This window comes from Mustela putorius, unplaced genomic scaffold (assembly GCF_011764305.1).
Source record: "Mustela putorius furo isolate JIRA1106 unplaced genomic scaffold, ASM1176430v1.1 tig00537291_pilon_pilon_pilon, whole genome shotgun sequence".
Taxonomy (NCBI): Eukaryota; Metazoa; Chordata; class Mammalia; order Carnivora; family Mustelidae; genus Mustela; species Mustela putorius.
Window position 1 is genome coordinate 307,449 of NW_025422429.1, and position 18,519 is coordinate 325,967.

Below are 18,519 nucleotides of genomic sequence, written 5' to 3' on the forward strand. Positions count from 1 at the left end.
TTCAATGAATTTTGCTAAGTGAAAAAAGCCAAACTCAGGAGATACATATTATAAAATTCAGCTGACATTGTAAAACATAAAACAGATCAAAGGGTTGGGTGAAAAAGGCGGGATTGAGTAATGACCACAGGGAATGAATTAGATTATCCATGAGCCCATACTGACATAAACAAATGATGAAATAAATGAGGAAAATGAAAATCTTTCCTTTACAGAAGAATCCCAATAAACATATAAGTAAAACAGAAAAATCTCCTTTTAGAACACCACAGTAAAAGTGGTTGCAGGCAAGACCCAACAATGAAAGTGAAAATTAGTGGCCAAAACTATAAATATAAACAGGATACTTGGGTAGCCTCAGAGAGTTTTTCCTCAAATTTACTAATACACCTGGTGGTTTTAAAATATGACCATAAATTCGAAAAGGGGCTAAGCGAATTTCCTCTGTCCCTGGGTGTGCACTGGACTTAGCCAATCCACTCTTAAGTGTAGACTGGATATGGAAAAATCCTAAATATATAGTGCAGAAACCCCGCTGATACCACCTTAACCAAGTACTAAAGGTTAGTAAGACGAATCACGTTGATATCACGTGTCACCTGATACACAAGTAGGGCACATCCTTCCAAGGGTATTCTTCCTAAAAATATATACCTCAGTCCAATAAGGAGAAAACATTAGACAAACGTCAATTCAGAGGCACTTTTCACAATACCTGACCACTATTCTTCAATCATGTGAATGCCATGAAAGACAAGGAAAGACCAAAAAACTTACAGGTTGGAGCAGACATGATGATTAAATGTATCGTGGTATCTGGACAGAATCCTGGATCAGTAAAAGGGCATTCGTGGAAAAACTGACGGAATCTGAACAAACTCTGTAATTTCGTTAATACAATTGCACCCGAGTTGCTTTCTCAGTTTTGATAACAGTACCATGGCTCTGTAAAATAACATTGGGGGAAGTTGCGTGAAGTGTATATGGGAGGTTGCAGGAGATGAGAACGTGCTTTCTTCAAGTTTGGTATATGGACAGTTTTTTTACACATGAACGGTTTTTAGTATTAATACCGAATTGCTAGCTTGCTGCTTTTCTCATTCGAGAATAACCATGCCGGTCACAGATAGCGGGTACAGAGATGAAATCCAAACACAGCATCCCTTCTCTTGGCTTGCGTCTAAAATTTGGTTGAAGGACAAGGACAAAAGCCTGGCTCCCGACAGCAGTCTCTCAGCTCAGCTGACTGGGCAGAAACTCTCCAGCTGGTTTCTCAAGAAAAGCGCAAGGGGTACACCGGGAAAGAGAATCTTGAGAGAGGTACTGAATAATTTATGCACCAGATACACATGGTAAACGCCTCTAATCTTCACTAAACCCCTGCTAGCTCGGTAGGATGAGTTACTTTTTAAGACTTAGAGGGGTGAGATAGCCCTCTTAAGGGTAGACGCACTTTCCCAGCACTAGCAGCCAGGAGCAGAGTTCTAGCTCCCCGCCGCCACCTCTCAGCGCCGCTCCCTCCCACTGCGCAAGTGCTTCCCTGCCTTCTTCTCCTCCTCGCTCCTCCGTTCTTGGCCTCCAGCTGCTCCTCGCCGCCCTGCGCCGCTCCCTCCATCTGCAGAGGTGCGTCCCCGCCTTCTCCTCCCGGCTGGTCCTTCACCCGCCTCTAGCTCCTGGCCGCTGCCTCCCTCTAGGCATGTGCGTCCCCGCCTTCTCCCCGCTAGACCTTTCCGGCCTCCAGCTCCTTGCCGCTGCCCCGCCGCTCCCTCCCTCTGCGCATGTGCATCCCCGCCTTCTCCTCCCCGCTCCACCGTTACCGGCCACCAGCTCTTCGCCACCGCCGCACCGCTCCCTCCCTCTGCAGAGGTGCGTCCCCGTCTTCTCCTCCCGGCTGGTCCGTTACCGTCCTCCAGCTCCTCGCCACCTTTGCGCCGCTCCCTCCCTCTGCACAGGTGCGTCCCCGCCTTCTCCTCCCCGCTCGTCCGTTCCCCGCCTCCAGCTCCTGGACGCCCCGCGCCGCCGCTCCCTCCCTCTGCAGAGGTGCGTCCCCGCCTTCTCCTCCCTGCTGGTCCTTCACCCGCCTCCAGCTCCTCGCCGCTGCCTCCCTCTAGGCAAGTGCGTCCCCGCCTTCTCCTCCCCGCTAGACCTTTCCCGGCCTCCCGCTCCTCGCCGCTGCCCCGCCGTTCCCTCCCTCTGCGCATGTGCATCCCCGCCTTCTCCCCGCTCCACCGTTACCGGCCTCCAGCTCCTCGCCGCCGCCGCACCGCTCCCTCCCTCTGCGCATGTGCATTCCCCCGCCCCCCCTCCCCGCTCCACCGTTACCGGCCTCCAGCTCCTAGCCGCCGCCCGCGCCGCTCCCTCCCTCTGCGTCTGTGCATCCCCACCGTCTCCTGGCTTGTTCTTCCCCGGCCTCCAGCCCCTCGTGAGAAACCTTCTCTGGCTTCCGGGTTCACGAGGTGAGGGAGTTATGGGTGAGTCCCGGGGGATGGGGGCGAGTGCCTAACGGGCCCCGTGCGGAACGGAGGTCCGGCGGGGGCGGGGGTGCCGGGTTGTGGGTCAGAGGCCCCAGGCGTTTGATCAGCCTGCAGAGTTGAAGGAAAGCGAGCGGGGGCGTCTCTACGTGAGGGACCAGGATCCGGAGTGGGAACGTTGGCTCTTGGGTTCCCAAGGCCCGCAGGTGTCTGGCTGCAGCGCTAAGCTGGCTGTGCCGTCCTGCAGCCACGGGTGGGGAGTTTGCATGCGTGACGTGTGCGCCGGACCCACGGGGAGGGGGTGGGGCTGCGGGTAGGGATGAGTGCGCTTTTGCGACCTGCGTGCACGCTTGGCGTTGTGATACGTGTGTGTGTGCGCGCGCGCCTCTTAAGTGGGCCGGGCTTCCTAGGAGGGGCGAGGTTGTAGGAGAACCAGGCAGGGTGTCTGATGTGAATGAGTTGCTCTGGCCGAATAGTCGACGTGATTATTCTGAGCACTTTGGTTTCATCCCTAAGTCATATTTATCCTAGAGCCACCTCTGTTGAGGTGCAATTGCAAACAGATGCTTTAGCTAAGCATAGAACAGCCCTAATAAAAGGAGCCTCAAAGCTTACTATGGAACAGCCCTCCTATAAAAGAGCCTCAAAGCTCACTATGGGACAGTCCTTGACTGTAATGATGTCACATAAGGTCCAGATTTGTCTTAGAAACCAAAGGCCACCAATGGATGATGGAGGCCAACTTATTAAATACTGGGCTACACTAACATATATGCCAGAAATAATACTTAAAACTTGTCAAACTTTAAACCTAGTTACCTATATGCCTGAACCTGACCACTGTACTTCTTTCTCTATAGAGCAAAAAAGGTTATTGATCTTGCTTACTCTATTTGTCCAGATTTAAGATGCCCCTGTTAAAAATACGAATGACAGTTGGTTTTCTGATGACAATAGTTTTCATAGAAAAAATTAAGATAAGCTAGGTATGCCATAGTGCTCACTAGCACTTTGCAGTTGCCAAAGCCTAAGAAGTAACATTTATACTGACTCCAAATATGCTTTCCTGGTACTACATGCCCATGGAGCTATTTGGAAGGAAAGGGGATTGCTATCAAGCCATTACTCCCCAATCAAATATGGTCCCAAGTTACAAAAACCCTCCTTACCGCTATACTGAAGATGGCATATATCAAATCTGGGATACATATCTGTGGCTTACACTCACGATTGGAAGGCTCAGTCAAAAGGCAGTTTTATGCTGGCAACAAAGAAATCATATGAGTGATACTTGGGCAAAGAACGCACGATATCTGGGATGGCTATCACTAGAAATGTGTTCCCAAATAATAGTACTTCAGGCTACTGACTGGTTTGCTACCTACTGGGCCAGGCGACCTGGCATCAGATGGCCAGCTCCAAATGGAACCCACTGGATATGTGGAACTAACCTGTGGGCCTGGCTTCCTCCAGGGTGGATAGGTCGCTGTACTTTAGGATTTGCCTGGATTCATGGGCACATTACTAAAACCATCACCACTCCAGCTAATCTCCCCAACTTGACACAAAGATGGACGTGATCTGTTTTTAAATGGTATGATAACTTAGCATCCATTTTTGTTCCATCTGCGGGACTAGAGGATGTCATGTGGCATGTAGAAGCCATTAATAAATATACTACAAAGGCACTCAATGATTCACTAAATAGCATCTCCCTGCTTAATACCGAAGTGTCACAGATACTCAAGGCAGTCCTACAAAATAGGATGGCCTTAGATGTCCTGACAGCAGCCCAGGTGGCACAGGGTGCAATTATCAAGACAGAATGTTGTGTGTACATCCCAGACTATCACAAAAATGTCACAGGACTAATAAAAGATATGAATACCCAAATTAAGGCCCTACTAATAAAAGATATGAATACCCAAATTAAGGCCCTACAAGATCCTTCTCTCTCTCTCAGTGAATGGTTAAGTTCCTGTTTGAAGGAGGACTATGGCCAAATCTCCTTTTCGGGCTTCTCATTCTTATCACCTTATTAACCTTAATATGTTGCTTTGTTCCATGTTTCTCTACTTGGTGCCGAGACTCCTTTGCTACAATGACTTCACCATGACAGATGATCCTTGTTGCGCAAGAGAACGCCTCTTCACTGTTAGCGCTGGATTCAGCTGCCTCCACCTTTCGTAACTCCCTTAGATGTTCCTACCCTGATCAATATTGACCAGAGCAGGTAGGGACAGCTCTACGCCCCTATTCAGCATGAAGAAGTTACAGAAAATGAGACCTTCCACCTTCAACCACCTTAAAGACTTAAGGGTCAAAATTGTTCAGGGGGGAATGATGAGGGAGCAGGAGGCTGGCTGAGGACAAAGCAAAAGCTGGCGCCTTGCATCCCCCCTCCACCCGCTGCCCTCCATATGTGTAGCATTCCTCAGGCACCCCTGACTGCCATAAAACGATAAATAGTTAACTTGCTGAGATCACAATCCTGCAAGACAGGAGTCTCCCTTGGTTTGCAAATGTCCTTGAGATTACAACAAAGAAGTTACCTTATCAATAGCCCAATTTCCAAAGACACAGAACTCAGTTCCTCAAGCCCTAATGTCACCCTCCCCTCCATAAAAAACCGAAGGAGGCGGAGGTAGAAGGAAAAGTAAATGAAGTTAAATTTCTTCTAAACCTAAATCTCATTAACAAGGATGCTTGATAGCAGGAATGTAACATTCCACCAGGAGACTCTCAATTGTCTTTACTTGATAGTAACCAAGCCTTCAATATCCTGATAGTATTCTTTCTAGCTTCCGTAAACAGCCAGCACCATGGATGAGTGTGATAGATTCCTTCCACTATTTTTGAGCTGTCCCGTGTGTGTGTGTGTGTGTGTGTGTGTGTGTGCGCGCGCGCGCGCACGCGCGTTTGTGCGTGTTTCCCCTGAAGACAGTGGCTGTCCAAACCCTCCCAGGTGTTCTGACCAGTGGGAAGTTGCTTACACAGAGGAGTCTTGGAGTGTGTGCTGATAGGCTGTAGGCCTGCTTTGCAGGAGATTTGCTCTGGGGGTGTTGGGTCCAAAGCTTCCACCCAAGCTTCACCTTGATTTCCTATTGGCCAGTGGTGTTTGAGTGTGTGCTTAGAGAATTTGAACCTTCCTGAGGCTTAGGGAAATCACTAAGTACAGTCAGTTCCCTCCATGATGCTTTTCTGCCTTTGGCCGGTCGTGTGTACACACTGAGACCGGCTATGACCGATGTTGCCCTGTTCTGTCCTCCACGGTCCACACGCTTTCCAGCCATGTGGGCTTGAGCATGAGGATGTGGCTTTTCTCTGTGCACTTGACTCCAGGGACCAGCCTGTAATCTTTAAGGTGGGCTTCTAAGCTTGCCCTGGCTTCTGTGTCCATGAAAGCCACTGTGTTATGTTGGGTCCTTTCGGGGACCATCATAGAATCTAGGTATTTGGCTGTGTGCACAGATGTTGATGGCCCTTTGCTAGCTAGCACCCATGGTACAGCATGTCCCCCTGGCTGAGGGACTAACACATGTGGGTAGGCCAGAGCAACTTTCAGATTGGAACCTGAGCTCCAATCTTGGCTTTCCAAGTAGGAGGTCAAGGGTTTGGACCCTTCATCTCCGCACCATGCCCATCCCAGGAAATCAGAGGAAAGGTCCTCCAGGTACAGCTGTGGGGAGTAGGGGAAGGAGTATGTAAAGTGTGCCAGGGTGATGAGAGTGTTTTGGAAGGGGGACACTGTGATTGTGATGGAAGTGTGAGAAATATCTCCTGGGAAAGGCACACAGTCGTGTTCACAAGCATAACCCATGGGGACACACACACACACACCCATGCACACACCCATGCACACATGGCCTTCATCCCACGTGCACACAGATCACCCCTTCCCTATGTATGAGTTCTTCCAGGCCCTGTAAGACGTGGTGACCGTGCCTCACCGGACAGTCTCGGTCAGTATCCCCCAAACCCCATTCCTTGTTGGAACCCAGAATCAGGGGGCAGGCTTCTGTGTACTCTAGATTTCCTCCCAGAGCCCGATGGTCTTAAATATATACAGCTGTCCTTGCTCCCAGCGTCTACCTGCGATTGGGGAAAAGGAAACACAGTGAGGATCCCAGCATCCTGTCCTCTGTTGGGCCAGCTCTTTGGTTTGGGGAGGACTTCAGGCAGTAAATTGGATGAGGTCCCATAGTTGAGTCCATGTCCTCCCACCTGAGTTCAAGAGGACCATTTGAATGATGCTGGAGCATCATTCAATCTCCGAAGTCCATTCTGATCAACAGACAGAACGTTCTCTTTCAAGGAGAAACCTTTTCTGCTGAAGAAGGTGTTTGGTCCCGTGGAGTTTGTAACTGAGGCTGTCCTGTGTCCTCACCCTTTTTGGGTCCACTGTGTGTAAGAGGTCAGACCCAGCATTCCTCCACGAGGGGAGACTGCTGCCCCCTTCCCCTGGGAGGTAAAGTGCCAGATGTTCATCAAACTCCACTGATGGAAGAAATCAAGGAAGCACCATTTGTGTCTCTGAGAAATCAGAGAGGCAAGCTTACCTCAGGGAGAGTTGGGGGACCTTCCTTTGTCCAGCTCCTAGGAAGGTCCTTGGACTGGTTCTCCACAGGGTCTAGGAGAACAGAGAGGAGCTGTCAGGACATTGGCTGCGCTACTCAGGAATGACTTGGGGAGTTAAGTCTGCTGGATGTAGATGCGGGGCCAGAGGGAATGGACGTGAAGGGTGACCAAGCAAGGCCTGACTTGCCAGTGGGCCAACAGTGGTGGACACAGTGGTGGACGCAGTACACAGTGGTGTACACAGAACGCAGTGGTATACACAGAAACACAGAGGAGGGGAGCAGGATGGAAAAGGGAAATGGGGTCTTGGCTTTCTAACGGAGGGGATGTTATCAGTGGGAACTCTCAGCGTATGTCTGGGAAACACTCACGGCACCCTGGGTTTCAGGGCGCAGTCCCCTGAGCCCTCCTGCCCACTGTGCAGCCAAGCCAGCTTGCCACTTCTTCAGCTGGTCATGGGGCCTGTTCAGCTGTCTCCCCTGCACCTCTGCTATGTGACCCTATGGCTCCTCTATCGTGCCTTGGAGTAGTGGGTTTTTCGGTGATGGAATCTAAGTACTGGGGACGGGTTGTATTTGTTAGTATGTGTCCGTTCAGTGACACTGCTGACATCCATGATACTTTGTAGACCGCACTGCCATCTATGGGGAAAATGTTGCCATCCTATCTCATGGCACCTCTGTACCCGTGACGACATGACCGGCCCTCCCCATTTCCTCCCTCCACAGTCCCTTCCACTTTCTGGGTCTACGAATGTGCCTACTGGAGTGTCCTCAAAGCCTGGGATCGTGTAATGTACCTCTTTCCTTGTGTGCTTGCTTTCAAAATGCATGTAGAGTTTCCAGGTTCTATCTGTTTTGTAAAATATTGGAAAACTTAGGTTCTTCTTACGCCTAAATTGCACTCTATGATATGTATGGATGCCACTGAATGTGTTCTTTCCTCCCGCGATGGATTTGGGGGCAGTGACTCTCTGGGGCTATTGGGAACCCAGCTGTTTGAGACATTAGTACGCAGATATCTGTCTGTTTCCAGAATGAGAAGACGTCACCAAATGCATTGGCCGCATTTGTAGAACGGTAACCACGTGAAATGTACTAGGTACTTGAGTTGCCAAATGTGGTGAGGTCGTTTTGTTCCTTTGAGGATACGTAGCACACCCATGTAAGATGTGGCTAATGGGCAGATGTGAAGGAGGGACATAGTGGAACCTCCTGTCCTATTCTGTTCCATTTATCTGTTAAGCGTTCTTGGCAGAAAACAAAGTCTTTTCCTTCCTACCCATCTCAGAACCATGTTTCCTTGGGGGACCTGGAGGGACCCGTGTGTTCCAGAAAGACCTAAGATCCATCCCTTCAGCTAGTAGACACTTTTTTCCTGTGCCCCTTGGTTCCACTTTGAATGAGGATCTCATCGTGACTTGTGGACTTAAAAGGGGACGGACGGACGGCATAGAGGGAAATGGCTACCAGTGAAATCAGAAGACAGTGTGTCTCAGCAGTTTTAAAAGCTTCGGTTATGTCTGTGCTAGTGAACGACAGAATGCGTCTCCAATCACCGTAATGAGTCAATCCCCAAGGTACCTTCCTCGGTGTCCTCAATGGTGTAGACCTCATTGTGGAGGGAGAACCGGACTCTCTTCTTGCGGTGGCGTCGTCGTGGTCGTGGAGCGGGCGGCGTGGGTGGGGGAGTCTCCACATCCTCGAGGAGACACTCACCACAGATTTCTGGGAGACGCACAGAAATAGAGAACAGTGTCGGCACCTTGTCGTCAGGAGCCCATAGGGGGTTTGGAAGTCCTTTCCTTCTAGTCCATCTGTCTCCTGGCCCCCTACTCGCCTGCTGCCCAGCAGGGATTCCTCCCTCCAGTGGGACTTAGGAAGAGGACACCGTGTGCTGTACTCTGAATTCTGGCCCTCCCACACCCAGAGATTCCGTGGGCTACAGCTTATATGGAGCAGAGACAGTACAGACACAAAACAGAGTGCCCTGAGCACGCGTGATGGCCCCGGTCACATCCACTGAGCAGCCACACCTACCCTCTGTGCCCTGTTTCCCTGTCCTCCGGCCCTCCAGACGTTAGTGTGCCGCCACAGTGTTCCAAGTGGTTGAGTCCAAGGAGGGCCTGGTACCTAGGGGAGGACTGGATGCTTCTCAGCCGCTGGGCAGGTGATGAGGAACGGACCGCCTAGGGACTCAGCTAGATGGCTAGCTGTGGGTGAAGCCACAGTGCAGGACAGTGGAGGACCCTGAAATGTAGGGTGCAGAAGGGACCGTCCAGAGTTGCCACCCTGAGGAAGGATGGATCTGGGACAGGAACGTCGTCGTTTCCCTGTGGCCGGAGATCCCCCAGCCCCTGACACCAACCCACAGCTCCTGAGAAAAAGTCCTGAAGCCCTGAACCAAGAGCTGCCCTCACAGTCTCCAATCCCTCTGTGCCACTGTGTCTGTAGGGGAGAGCGAGGGCCATGAGACCAGCCTCAGTCCTCACTCACCTCTGTGTTTGGGGCCCTGACATCAACTAGGTGTTGGTTTCTGCCCAGTGGGCCCATAGTGAAGGACCAGGAACGGGTAGCATGAGCCACGTACCCTCACCTCTCTGCAAGGTCAGCACAAGGACCCATTGTCCTCTGATTTCACTGGTAGCCATTTCCCAAGGCCGTCCTGAAGGCCAGTTGTAGCCCAGGCTCCTGGGGTTCTGCTTGGCTCCCAAGCTGATTCAAACTCCCAACATTTTTCTGTTCAGCGTTCCTGGCGGAAAACATAGTCTCTTCCTTCCTAACATCTCAGGACCATGTTTCCTGGGGAGACCAGGAGGGACCCGTTTGTTCCAGAAAGACCTAAGATCCATCCCTTCAGCTAGTAGACACTTTTTTCCTGTGCCCCTTGGTTCAGTTTGAATGAGGATCTCATCGTGACTTGTGGACTTAAAAGGGGACGGACGGAGGACATAGAGGGAAATGGCTACCAGTGAAATCAGAGGACAATGTGTCTCAGCATTTTTTAAAAGCTTCGTTATGTCTGTACTACTGAAGGAAAGAATGCATCTCTAATCACTGTAATGAGTCAATCCCCAAGGTACCTTCCTCGGGGTCCTTCAATGGTGTATACCTCATTGTGGAGAGAGAACCGGACTCTCTTCTTGGGTGGCCTCGTCGTGGTCGTGGAGCGGGCTGCGTGGGTGGGGGAGTCTCCACATCCTCGAGGAGACACTCCCCACAGATTTCTGGGAGACGCACAGAAATAGAGAACAGTGTCGGCACCTTGTCGTCAGGAGCCCATATGGGGTTTGGAAGTCCATTCCCTCTAGCTCATCCGTCTCCTGCCCCCTACTCGCCAGCTGCCCAGCAGGGATTCCTCCCTCCAGTGGGACTTAGGAAGGAGGTCACCATGTGCTGTGCTCTGAATTCCGCCCCCTCCCACACCCAGAGGTTCCGTGGGCAACAGCTTGTATGGAGCAGAGACAGGACAGACACGCAAAACAGAGTGCCCTGAGCACGCGTGATGGCCCCGGTCACATCCATTGAGCAGCACACCTACACTGAGAGTGTTCCCCAGAACCCTCTGGGCCCTGTTTCCCTGCCCTCCGGCCCTCCAGACGTTAGTGTGCCGCCACGGTGTTCCAAGTGGTTGAGTCCAAGGAGTGCCTGGTACCTAGGGGAGGACTGGATGCTTCCCAGCTGCTCGGCAGGTATTGAGGAAGGGAACGCCTAGGAACTCAGCTAGACATCTTGCTGTGGGTGAAGCCACAGTGCAGGACAGTGGAGGGCCCTAAACTATAGGGTGCAGAAGGGACCGTCCAGAGTTGCCACCCTGATGAAGGATGGATCTGGGACAGGAAAGGCATCGTTTCCCTGTGGCCGGAGATCCCCCAGCCCCTGACCCCAACCCATGGCCCCTGAGAAAAGGTCCTGAAGCCCTGAACCAAGAGCTGCCCTCACAGTCTCCAATCCCTCTGTGACACTGTGTCCTTAGGGGAGAGCGAGGGCCACGAGACCAGCCTCAGTCCTCATTCACCTCTGTATTTGGGGCCCTGACTTCAACTAGGTGGTGGTTTCTGCTCAGTGGGCCCATAGTGAAGGACCAGGAATGGGTAGCATGAGCCACGACCCCTCACCTCTCTGCAAGGTCAGCACAAGGACCCATTGTCCTCTTATTTCACTGGTAGTCATTTCCCAAGGCCGTCCTGAAGACCAGTTGTAGCCCAGGCTCCTGGGGTTCTGCTTGGCTCCCAAGCTGACTCAAACTCCCAACATTTTTCTGTTCAGCGTTCCTGGCGGAAAACATAGTCTCTTCCTTCCTAACATCTCAGAACCATGTTTCCTGGGGAGACTTGGAGGGACCCGTGTGTTCCAGAAAGACCTAAGATCCATCCCTTCAGCTAGTAGACACTTTTTTCCTGTGCCCCTTGGTTCAGTTTGAATGAGGATCTCATCGTGACTTGTGGACTTAAAAGGGGACCGACGGAGGACATAAAGGGAAATGGCTACCAGTGAAATCAGAGGACAATGTGTCTCAGCATTTTTAAAAGCTTCGGTTATGTCTGTACTACTGAAGGAAAGAATGCATCTCTAATCACTGTAATGAGTCAATCCCCAAGGTACCTTCCTCGGGGTCCTTGTTGGTGTATACCTCATCGTGGAGAGAGATCCGGACTCTCTTCTTGGGTCCTCGTGGATCGGGCGGCGTGGGTGGGGGAGTCTCCACATCCTCGAGGAGACACTCCCCACAGATTTCTGGGAGACGCACAGAAATAGAGAGCAGTGTCGGTACCTTGTCGTCAGGAGCCCATGGGGGATTGGAAGTCCTTTGCTTCTAGTCCATCCGTCTCCTGCCCCCTACTCGCCTGCTGCCCAGCAGGCATTCCTCCCTCCAGTGGGCCTTAGGAAGAGGTCACCGTGTGCTGTGCTCTGAATTCTGGCCCTCCCACACCCAGAGGTTCCGTGGGATACAGCTTATATGGAGCAGAGACAGTACAGACATGCAACAGAGTGCCCTGAGCACGCGTGATGGCCCCGGTCACATCCACTGAGCAGCCACACCTACCCTCTGTGCCCTGTTTCCCTGTCCTCCGGCCCTCCAGACGTTAGTGTGCCGCCACAGTGTTCCAAGTGGTTGAGTCCAAGGAGGGCCTGGTACCTAGGGGAGGACTGGATGCTTCTCAGCCGCTGGGCAGGTGATGAGGAACGGACCGCCTAGGGACTCAGCTAGATTGCTAGCTGTGGGTGAAGCCACAGTGCAGGACAGTGGAGGGCCCTGAAATGTAGGGTGCAGAAGGGACCGTCCAGAGTTGCCACCCTGAGGAAGGATGGATCTGGGACAGGAACGTCGTCGTTTCCCTGTGGCCGGAGATCCCCCAGCCCCTGACACCAACCCACAGCCCCTGAGAAAAAGTCCTGAAGCCTTGAACCAAGAGCTGCCCTCACAGTCTCCAATCCCTCTGTGCCACTGTGTCTGTAGGGGAGAGCGAGGGCCACGAGTCCAGCCTCAGTCCTCACTCACCTCTGTGTTTGGGGCCCTGACATCAACTACGTGGTGGTTTCTACTCAGTGGGCCCATAGTGAAGGACCAGGAACGGGTAGCATGAGCCACGTACCCTCACCTCTCTGCAAGGTCAGCACAAGGAACCATTGTCCTCTGATTTCACTGGTAACCATTTCCCAAGGCCGTCCTGAAGGCCAGTTGTAGCCCAGGCTCCTGGGGTTCTGCTTGGCTCCCAAGCTGATTCAAACTCCCAACATTTTTCTGTTCAGCGTTCGTGGCGGAAAACATAGTCTCTTCCTTCCTAACATCTCAGGACCATGTTTCCTGGGGAGACCTGGAGGGACCCGTGTGTTCCAGAAAGACCTAAGATCCATCCCTTCAGCTAGTAGACGCTTTTTTCCTGTGCCCCTTGGTTCCACTTTGAATGAGGATCTCATCGTGACTTGTGGACTTAAAAGGGGACTGACGGACGGCATAGAGGGAAATGGCTACCAGTGAAATCAGAAGACAGTGTGTCTCAGCAGTTTTAAAAGCTTCGGTTATGTCTGTGCTAGTGAACGACAGAATGCGTCTCCAATCACCGTAATGAGTCAATCCCCAAGGTACCTTCCTCGGTGTCCTCAATGGTGTAGACCTCATTGTGGAGGGAGAACCGGACTCTCTTCTTGCGGTGGCGTCGTCTTGGTCGTGGAGCGGGCGGCGTGGGTGGGGGAGTCTCCACATCCTCGAGGAGACACTCCCCACAGATTTCTGGGAGACGCACAGAAATAGAGAACAGTGTCGGCACCTTGTCGTCAGGAGCCCATAGGGGGTTTGGAAGTCCATTCCCTCTAGTTCATCCGTCTCCTGCCCCCTACTCGCCAGCTGCCCAGCAGGGCATTCCTCCCTCCAGGTGGGACGTAGGAAGGAGTCACCATGTGCTGTGCTCTGAATTCCGCCCCCTCCCACACCCACAGGTTCCGTGGGCAACGGCTTGTATGGAGCAGAGACAGGACAGAAACGCAAAAGAGCGCCGTGAGCACGCGTGATAGCCTCGGTCACATCCATTGAGCAGCCAAACCTACCTGAGAGTGTTCCCCAGAACCCTCTGGGCCCTGTTTCCCTGCCCTCCGGCCTAGACGTTAGTGTGCCACCACGGTGTTCCAAGTGATTGAGTCCAAGGAGGGCCTGGGACCTAGGGGAGGACTGGATGCTTCCCAGCTGCTCGGCAGGTGATTGAGGAAGGGAACGCCTAGGAACTCAGCTAGACATCTTGCTGTGGGTGAAGCCACAGTGCAGGACAGTGGAGGGCCCTAAACTATAGGGTGCCGAAGGGACCGTCCAGAGTTGCCACCCTGAGGAAGGATGGATCTGGGACAGGAAAGGCGTCGTTTCCCTGTGGCCGGAGATCCCCCAGCCCCTGACCCCAACCCATGGCCCTGAGAGAAAAGGTCCTGAAGCCCTGAACCAAGAGCTGCCCTCACAGTCTCCAATCCCTCTGTGCCACTGTGTCTGTAGGGGAGAGCGAGGGCCACGAGTCCAGCCTCAATCCTCACTCACGTCGTCTGTGTTTGGGGCCCTGACATCAACTAGGTGTTGGTTTCTGCCCAGTGGGCCCATAGTGAAGGACCAGGAACGGGTAGCATTGAGCCACGTACCCTCACCTCTCTGCAAGGTCAGGACAACACCCATTGTCCTCTGATTTCACTGGTAGCCATTTCCCAAGGCCGTGCTGAAGGCCAGTTGTAGCCCAGGCTCCTGGGGTTCTGCTTGGCTCCCAAGCTGATTCAAACTCCCAACATTTTTCTGTTCAGCGTTCCTGGCGGAAAAGATAGTCTCTTCCTTCCTAACATCTCAGGACCATGTTTCCTGGGGAGACCAGGAGGGACCCGTTTGTCCCAGAAAGACCTAAGATCCATCCCTTCAGCTAGTAGACACTTTTTTCCTGTGCCCCTTGGTTCCAGTTTGAATGAGGATCTCATCGTGACTTGTGGACTTAAAAGGGGACCGACGGAGGACATAAAGGGAAATGGCTACCAGTGAAATCAGAGGACAATGTGTCTCAGCATTTTTAAAAGCTTCGGTTATGTCTGTACTACTGAAGGAAAGAATGCATCTCTAATCACTGTAATGAGTCAATCCCCAAGGTACCTTCCTCGGGGTCCTTGTTGGTGTATACCTCATCGTGGAGGAGAGAGATCCGGACTCTCTTCTTGGGTCGTCGTGGTGGATCGGGCGGCGTGGGTGGGGGAGTCTCCACATCCTCGAGGAGACACTCCCCACAGATTTCTGGGAGACGCACAGAAATAGAGAGCAGTGTCGGTACCTTGTCGTCAGGAGCCCATGGGGGATTGGAAGTCCTTTCCCTTCTAGTCCATCCGTCTCCTGCCCCCTACTCGCCTGCTGCCCAGCAGGCATTCCTCCCTCCAGTGGGACTTAGGAAGAGGTCACCGTGTGCTGTGCTCTGAATTTCTGCCCCCCTCCCACACCCAGAGGTTCCGTGGGATACAGCTTATATGGAGCAGAGACAGTACAGACATGCAACAGAGTGCCCTGAGCACGCGTGATGGCCCCGGTCACATCCACTGAGCAGCCACCTACCTACCCTCTGTGCCCTGTTTCCCTGTCCTCCGGCCCTCCAGACGTTAGTGTGCCGCCACAGTGTTCCAAGTGGTTGAGTCCAAGGAGGGCCTGGTACCTAGGGGAGGACTGGATGCTTCTCAGCCGCTGGGCAGGTGATGAGGAACGGACCGCCTAGGGACTCAGCTAGATTGCTAGCTGTGGGTGAAGCCACAGTGCAGGACAGTGGAGGGCCCTAAACTATAGGGTGCCGAAGGGACCGTCCAGAGTTGCCACCCTGAGGAAGGATGGATCTGGGACAGGAACGTCGTCGTTTCCCTGTGGCCGGAGATCCCCCAGCTCCTGACACCAACCCACAGCCCCTGAGGAAAAGTCCTGAAGCCCTGAACCAAGAGCTGCCCTCACAGTCTCCAATCCCTCTGTGCCACTGTGTCTGTAGGGGAGAGCGAAGGCCACGAGTCCAGCCTCAGTCCTCACTCACCTCTGTGTTTGGAGCCCTGACATCAACTAGGTGGTTGGTTTCTGCCCAGTGGGCCCATAGTGAAGGACCAGGAACAGGTAGCATGAGCCACGTACCCTCACCTCTCTGCAAGGTCAGCACAAGGACCCATTGTCCTCTGATTTCACTGGTAGCCATTTTCCAAGGCCGTCCTGAAGGCCAGTTGTAGCCCAGGCTCCTGGGGTTCTGCTTGGCTCCCAAGCTGATTCAAACTCCCTACATTTTTCTGTTCAGCGTTCCTGGCGGAAAACATAGTCTCTTCCTTCCTAACATCTCAGAACCATGTTTCCTGGGGAGACCTGGAGGGACCCGTGTGTTCCAGAAAGACGTAAGATCCATCCCTTCAGCTAGTAGACACTTTTTTCCTGTGCTCCTTGGTTCCAGTTTGAATGAGGATCTCATCGTGACTTGTGGACTTAAAGGGGATGGACCGATGGCATAGAGGGAAATGGCTACCAGTGAAATCAGAGGACAATGTGTCTCAGCAGTTTTAAAAGCTTTGCTTATGTCTGTGCTAGTGAACGACCAAATGCATCTCCAATCACTGTAATGAGTCAATCCCCAAGGTACCTTCCTCGGGGTCCTCAATGGTGTAGACCTCATTGTGGAGGGAGAACCGGACTCTCTTCTTGGGTGGCATCGTCGTCGTGGTCGTGGAGCGGGCTGCGTGGGTGGGGGAGTCTCCACATCCTCGAGGAGACACTCCCCACAGATTTCTGGGAGACGCACAGAAATAGAGAACAGTGTCGGCACCTTGTCGTCAGGAGCCCATGGGGGGGTTTGGAAGTCCATTCCCTCTAGTCTCATCCGTCTCCTGCCCCCTACTCGCCAGCTGCCCAGCAGGCATTCCTCCCTCCAGGTGGGACTTAGGAAGGAGGTCACCGTGTGCTGTGCTCTGAATTCCGCCCCCTCCCACACCCACAGGTTCCGTGGGCTACAGCTTGTATGGAGCAGAGACAGGACAGAAATGCAACAGAGCGCCGTGAGCACGCGTGATAGCCTCGGTCACATCCATTGAGCAGCCACACCTACCTGAGAGTGTTCCCCAGAACCCTCTGTGCCCTGTTTCCCTGTCCTGCCCTCCGGCCTAGACGTTAGTTAGTGTGCCGCCACAGTGTTCCAAGTGGTTGAGTCCAAGGAGTGCCTGGGACCTAGGGGAGGACTGGATGCTTCCCAGCTGCTCGGCAGGTGTTGAGGAAGGGAACGCCTAGGAACTCAGCTAGACATCTTGCTGTGGGTGAAGCCACAGTGCAGGACAGTGGAGGGCCCTAAACTATAGGGTGCCGAAGGGACCGTCCAGAGTTGCCACCATGATGAAGGATGTATCTGGGACAGGAAAGGCATCGTTTCCCTGTGGCCGGAAATCCCCCATCCCCTGACCCCAACCCATGGCCCCTGAGAAAAGGTCCTGAAGCCCTGAACCAAGAGCTGCCCTCACAGTCTCCAATCCCTCTGTGCCACTGTGTCTGTAGGGGAGAGCGAGGGCCACGAGACCAGCCTCAGTCCTCACTCACCTCTGTGTTTGGGGCCCTGACATCAACTAGGTGTTGGTTTCTGCCCAGTGGGCCCATAGTGAAGGACCAGGAACGGGTAGCATGAGCCACGTACCCTCACCTCTCTGCAAGGTCAGCACAAGGACCCATTGTCCTCTGATTTCACTGGTAGCCATTTCCCAAGGCCGTCCTGAAGGCCAGTTGTAGCCCAGGCTCCTGGGGTTCTGCTTGGCTCCCAAGCTGATTCAAACTCCCAACATTTTTCTGTTCAGCGTTCCTGGCGGAAAACATAGTCTCTTCCTTCCTAACATCTCAGGACCATGTTTCCTGGGGAGACCTGGAGGGACCCGTGTGTTCCAGAAAGACCTAAGATCCATCCCTTCAGCTAGTAGACACTTTTTTCCTGTGCCCCTTGGTTCCAGTTTGAATGAGGATCTCATCGTGACTTGTGGACTTAAAAGGGGACGGACGGACGGAGGACATAGAGGGAAATGGCTACCAGTGAAATCAGAGGACATGTGTGTCTCAGCATTTTTAAAAGCTTCGGTTATGTCTGTACTACTGAAGGAAAGAATGCATCTCTAATCACTGTAATGAGTCAATCCCCAAGGTACCTTCCTCGGTGTCCTCAATGGTGTAGACCTCATTGTGGAGAGAGAACCGGACTCTCTTCTTGGGTCGTCGTCGTGGTCGTGGATCGGGGCGGCGTGGGTGGGGGAGTCTCCACATCCTCGAGGAGACACTCCCCACAGATTTCTGGGAGACGCACAGAAATAGAGAACAGTGTCGGCACCTTGTCGTCAGGAGCCCATAGGGGGTTTGGAAGTCCTTTCCTTCTAGTCCATCCGTCTCCTGCCCCCCCTACTCGCCTGCTGCCCAGCAGGGATTCCTCCCTCCAGTGGGACTTAGGAAGAGGTCACCGTGTGCTGTGCTCTGAATTCTGCCCCCTCCCACACCCAGAGGTTCCGTGGGCTACAGCTTGTATGGAGCAGAGACAGTACAGACACGCAACAGAGTGCCCTGAGCACGCGTGATGGCCCCGGTCACATCCACTGAGCAGCCACACCTACCTGAGACCCCAGAACCTCTGTGCCCTGTTTCCCTGTCCTCCGGCCCTCCAGACGTTAGTGTGCCGCCACAGTGTTCCAAGTGGTTGAGTCCAAGGAGGGCCTGGTACCTAGGGGAGGACTGGATGCTTCCTCAGCTGCTGGGCAGGTGATGAGGAAGGGACCGCCTAGGGACTCAGCTAGAGCGCTAGCTGTGGGTGAAGCCACAGTGCAGGACAGTGGAGGGCCCTGAAATGTAGGGTGCCGAAGGGACCGTCCAGAGTTGCCACCCTGAGGAAGGATGGATCTGGGACAGGAACGTCGTCGTTTCCCTGTGGCCGGAGATCCCCCAGCCCCTGACACCCAACCCACAGCCCCTGAGAAAAAGT

The 18,519-nt window shown here is 53.2% G+C and overlaps 2 protein-coding genes across 2 annotated transcripts in view; both read left to right on the forward strand.

Annotated features, from left to right (window-relative positions):
- Positions 1 to 1,113: 1,113 nt before the first annotated feature.
- The window catches only part of LOC123390206 (zinc finger protein 25-like), a 46,458-nt gene continuing 29,052 nt past the window's right edge, over positions 1,114 to 18,519 (forward strand). The window contains 2 exon segments of the mRNA XM_045073827.1: positions 1,114 to 1,320; positions 1,448 to 1,952. Of these exon segments, the coding sequence (XP_044929762.1) occupies positions 1,114 to 1,320; positions 1,448 to 1,952 (712 nt within the window).
- The window catches only part of ZNF248 (zinc finger protein 248), a 103,448-nt gene continuing 87,356 nt past the window's right edge, over positions 2,428 to 18,519 (forward strand). Inside the window, exon 1 of the mRNA XM_045073834.1 lies at positions 2,428 to 2,456. The gene's annotated coding sequence lies outside the window, so the exon portion shown is untranslated. The remainder of the gene's footprint in view (positions 2,457 to 18,519) is intronic.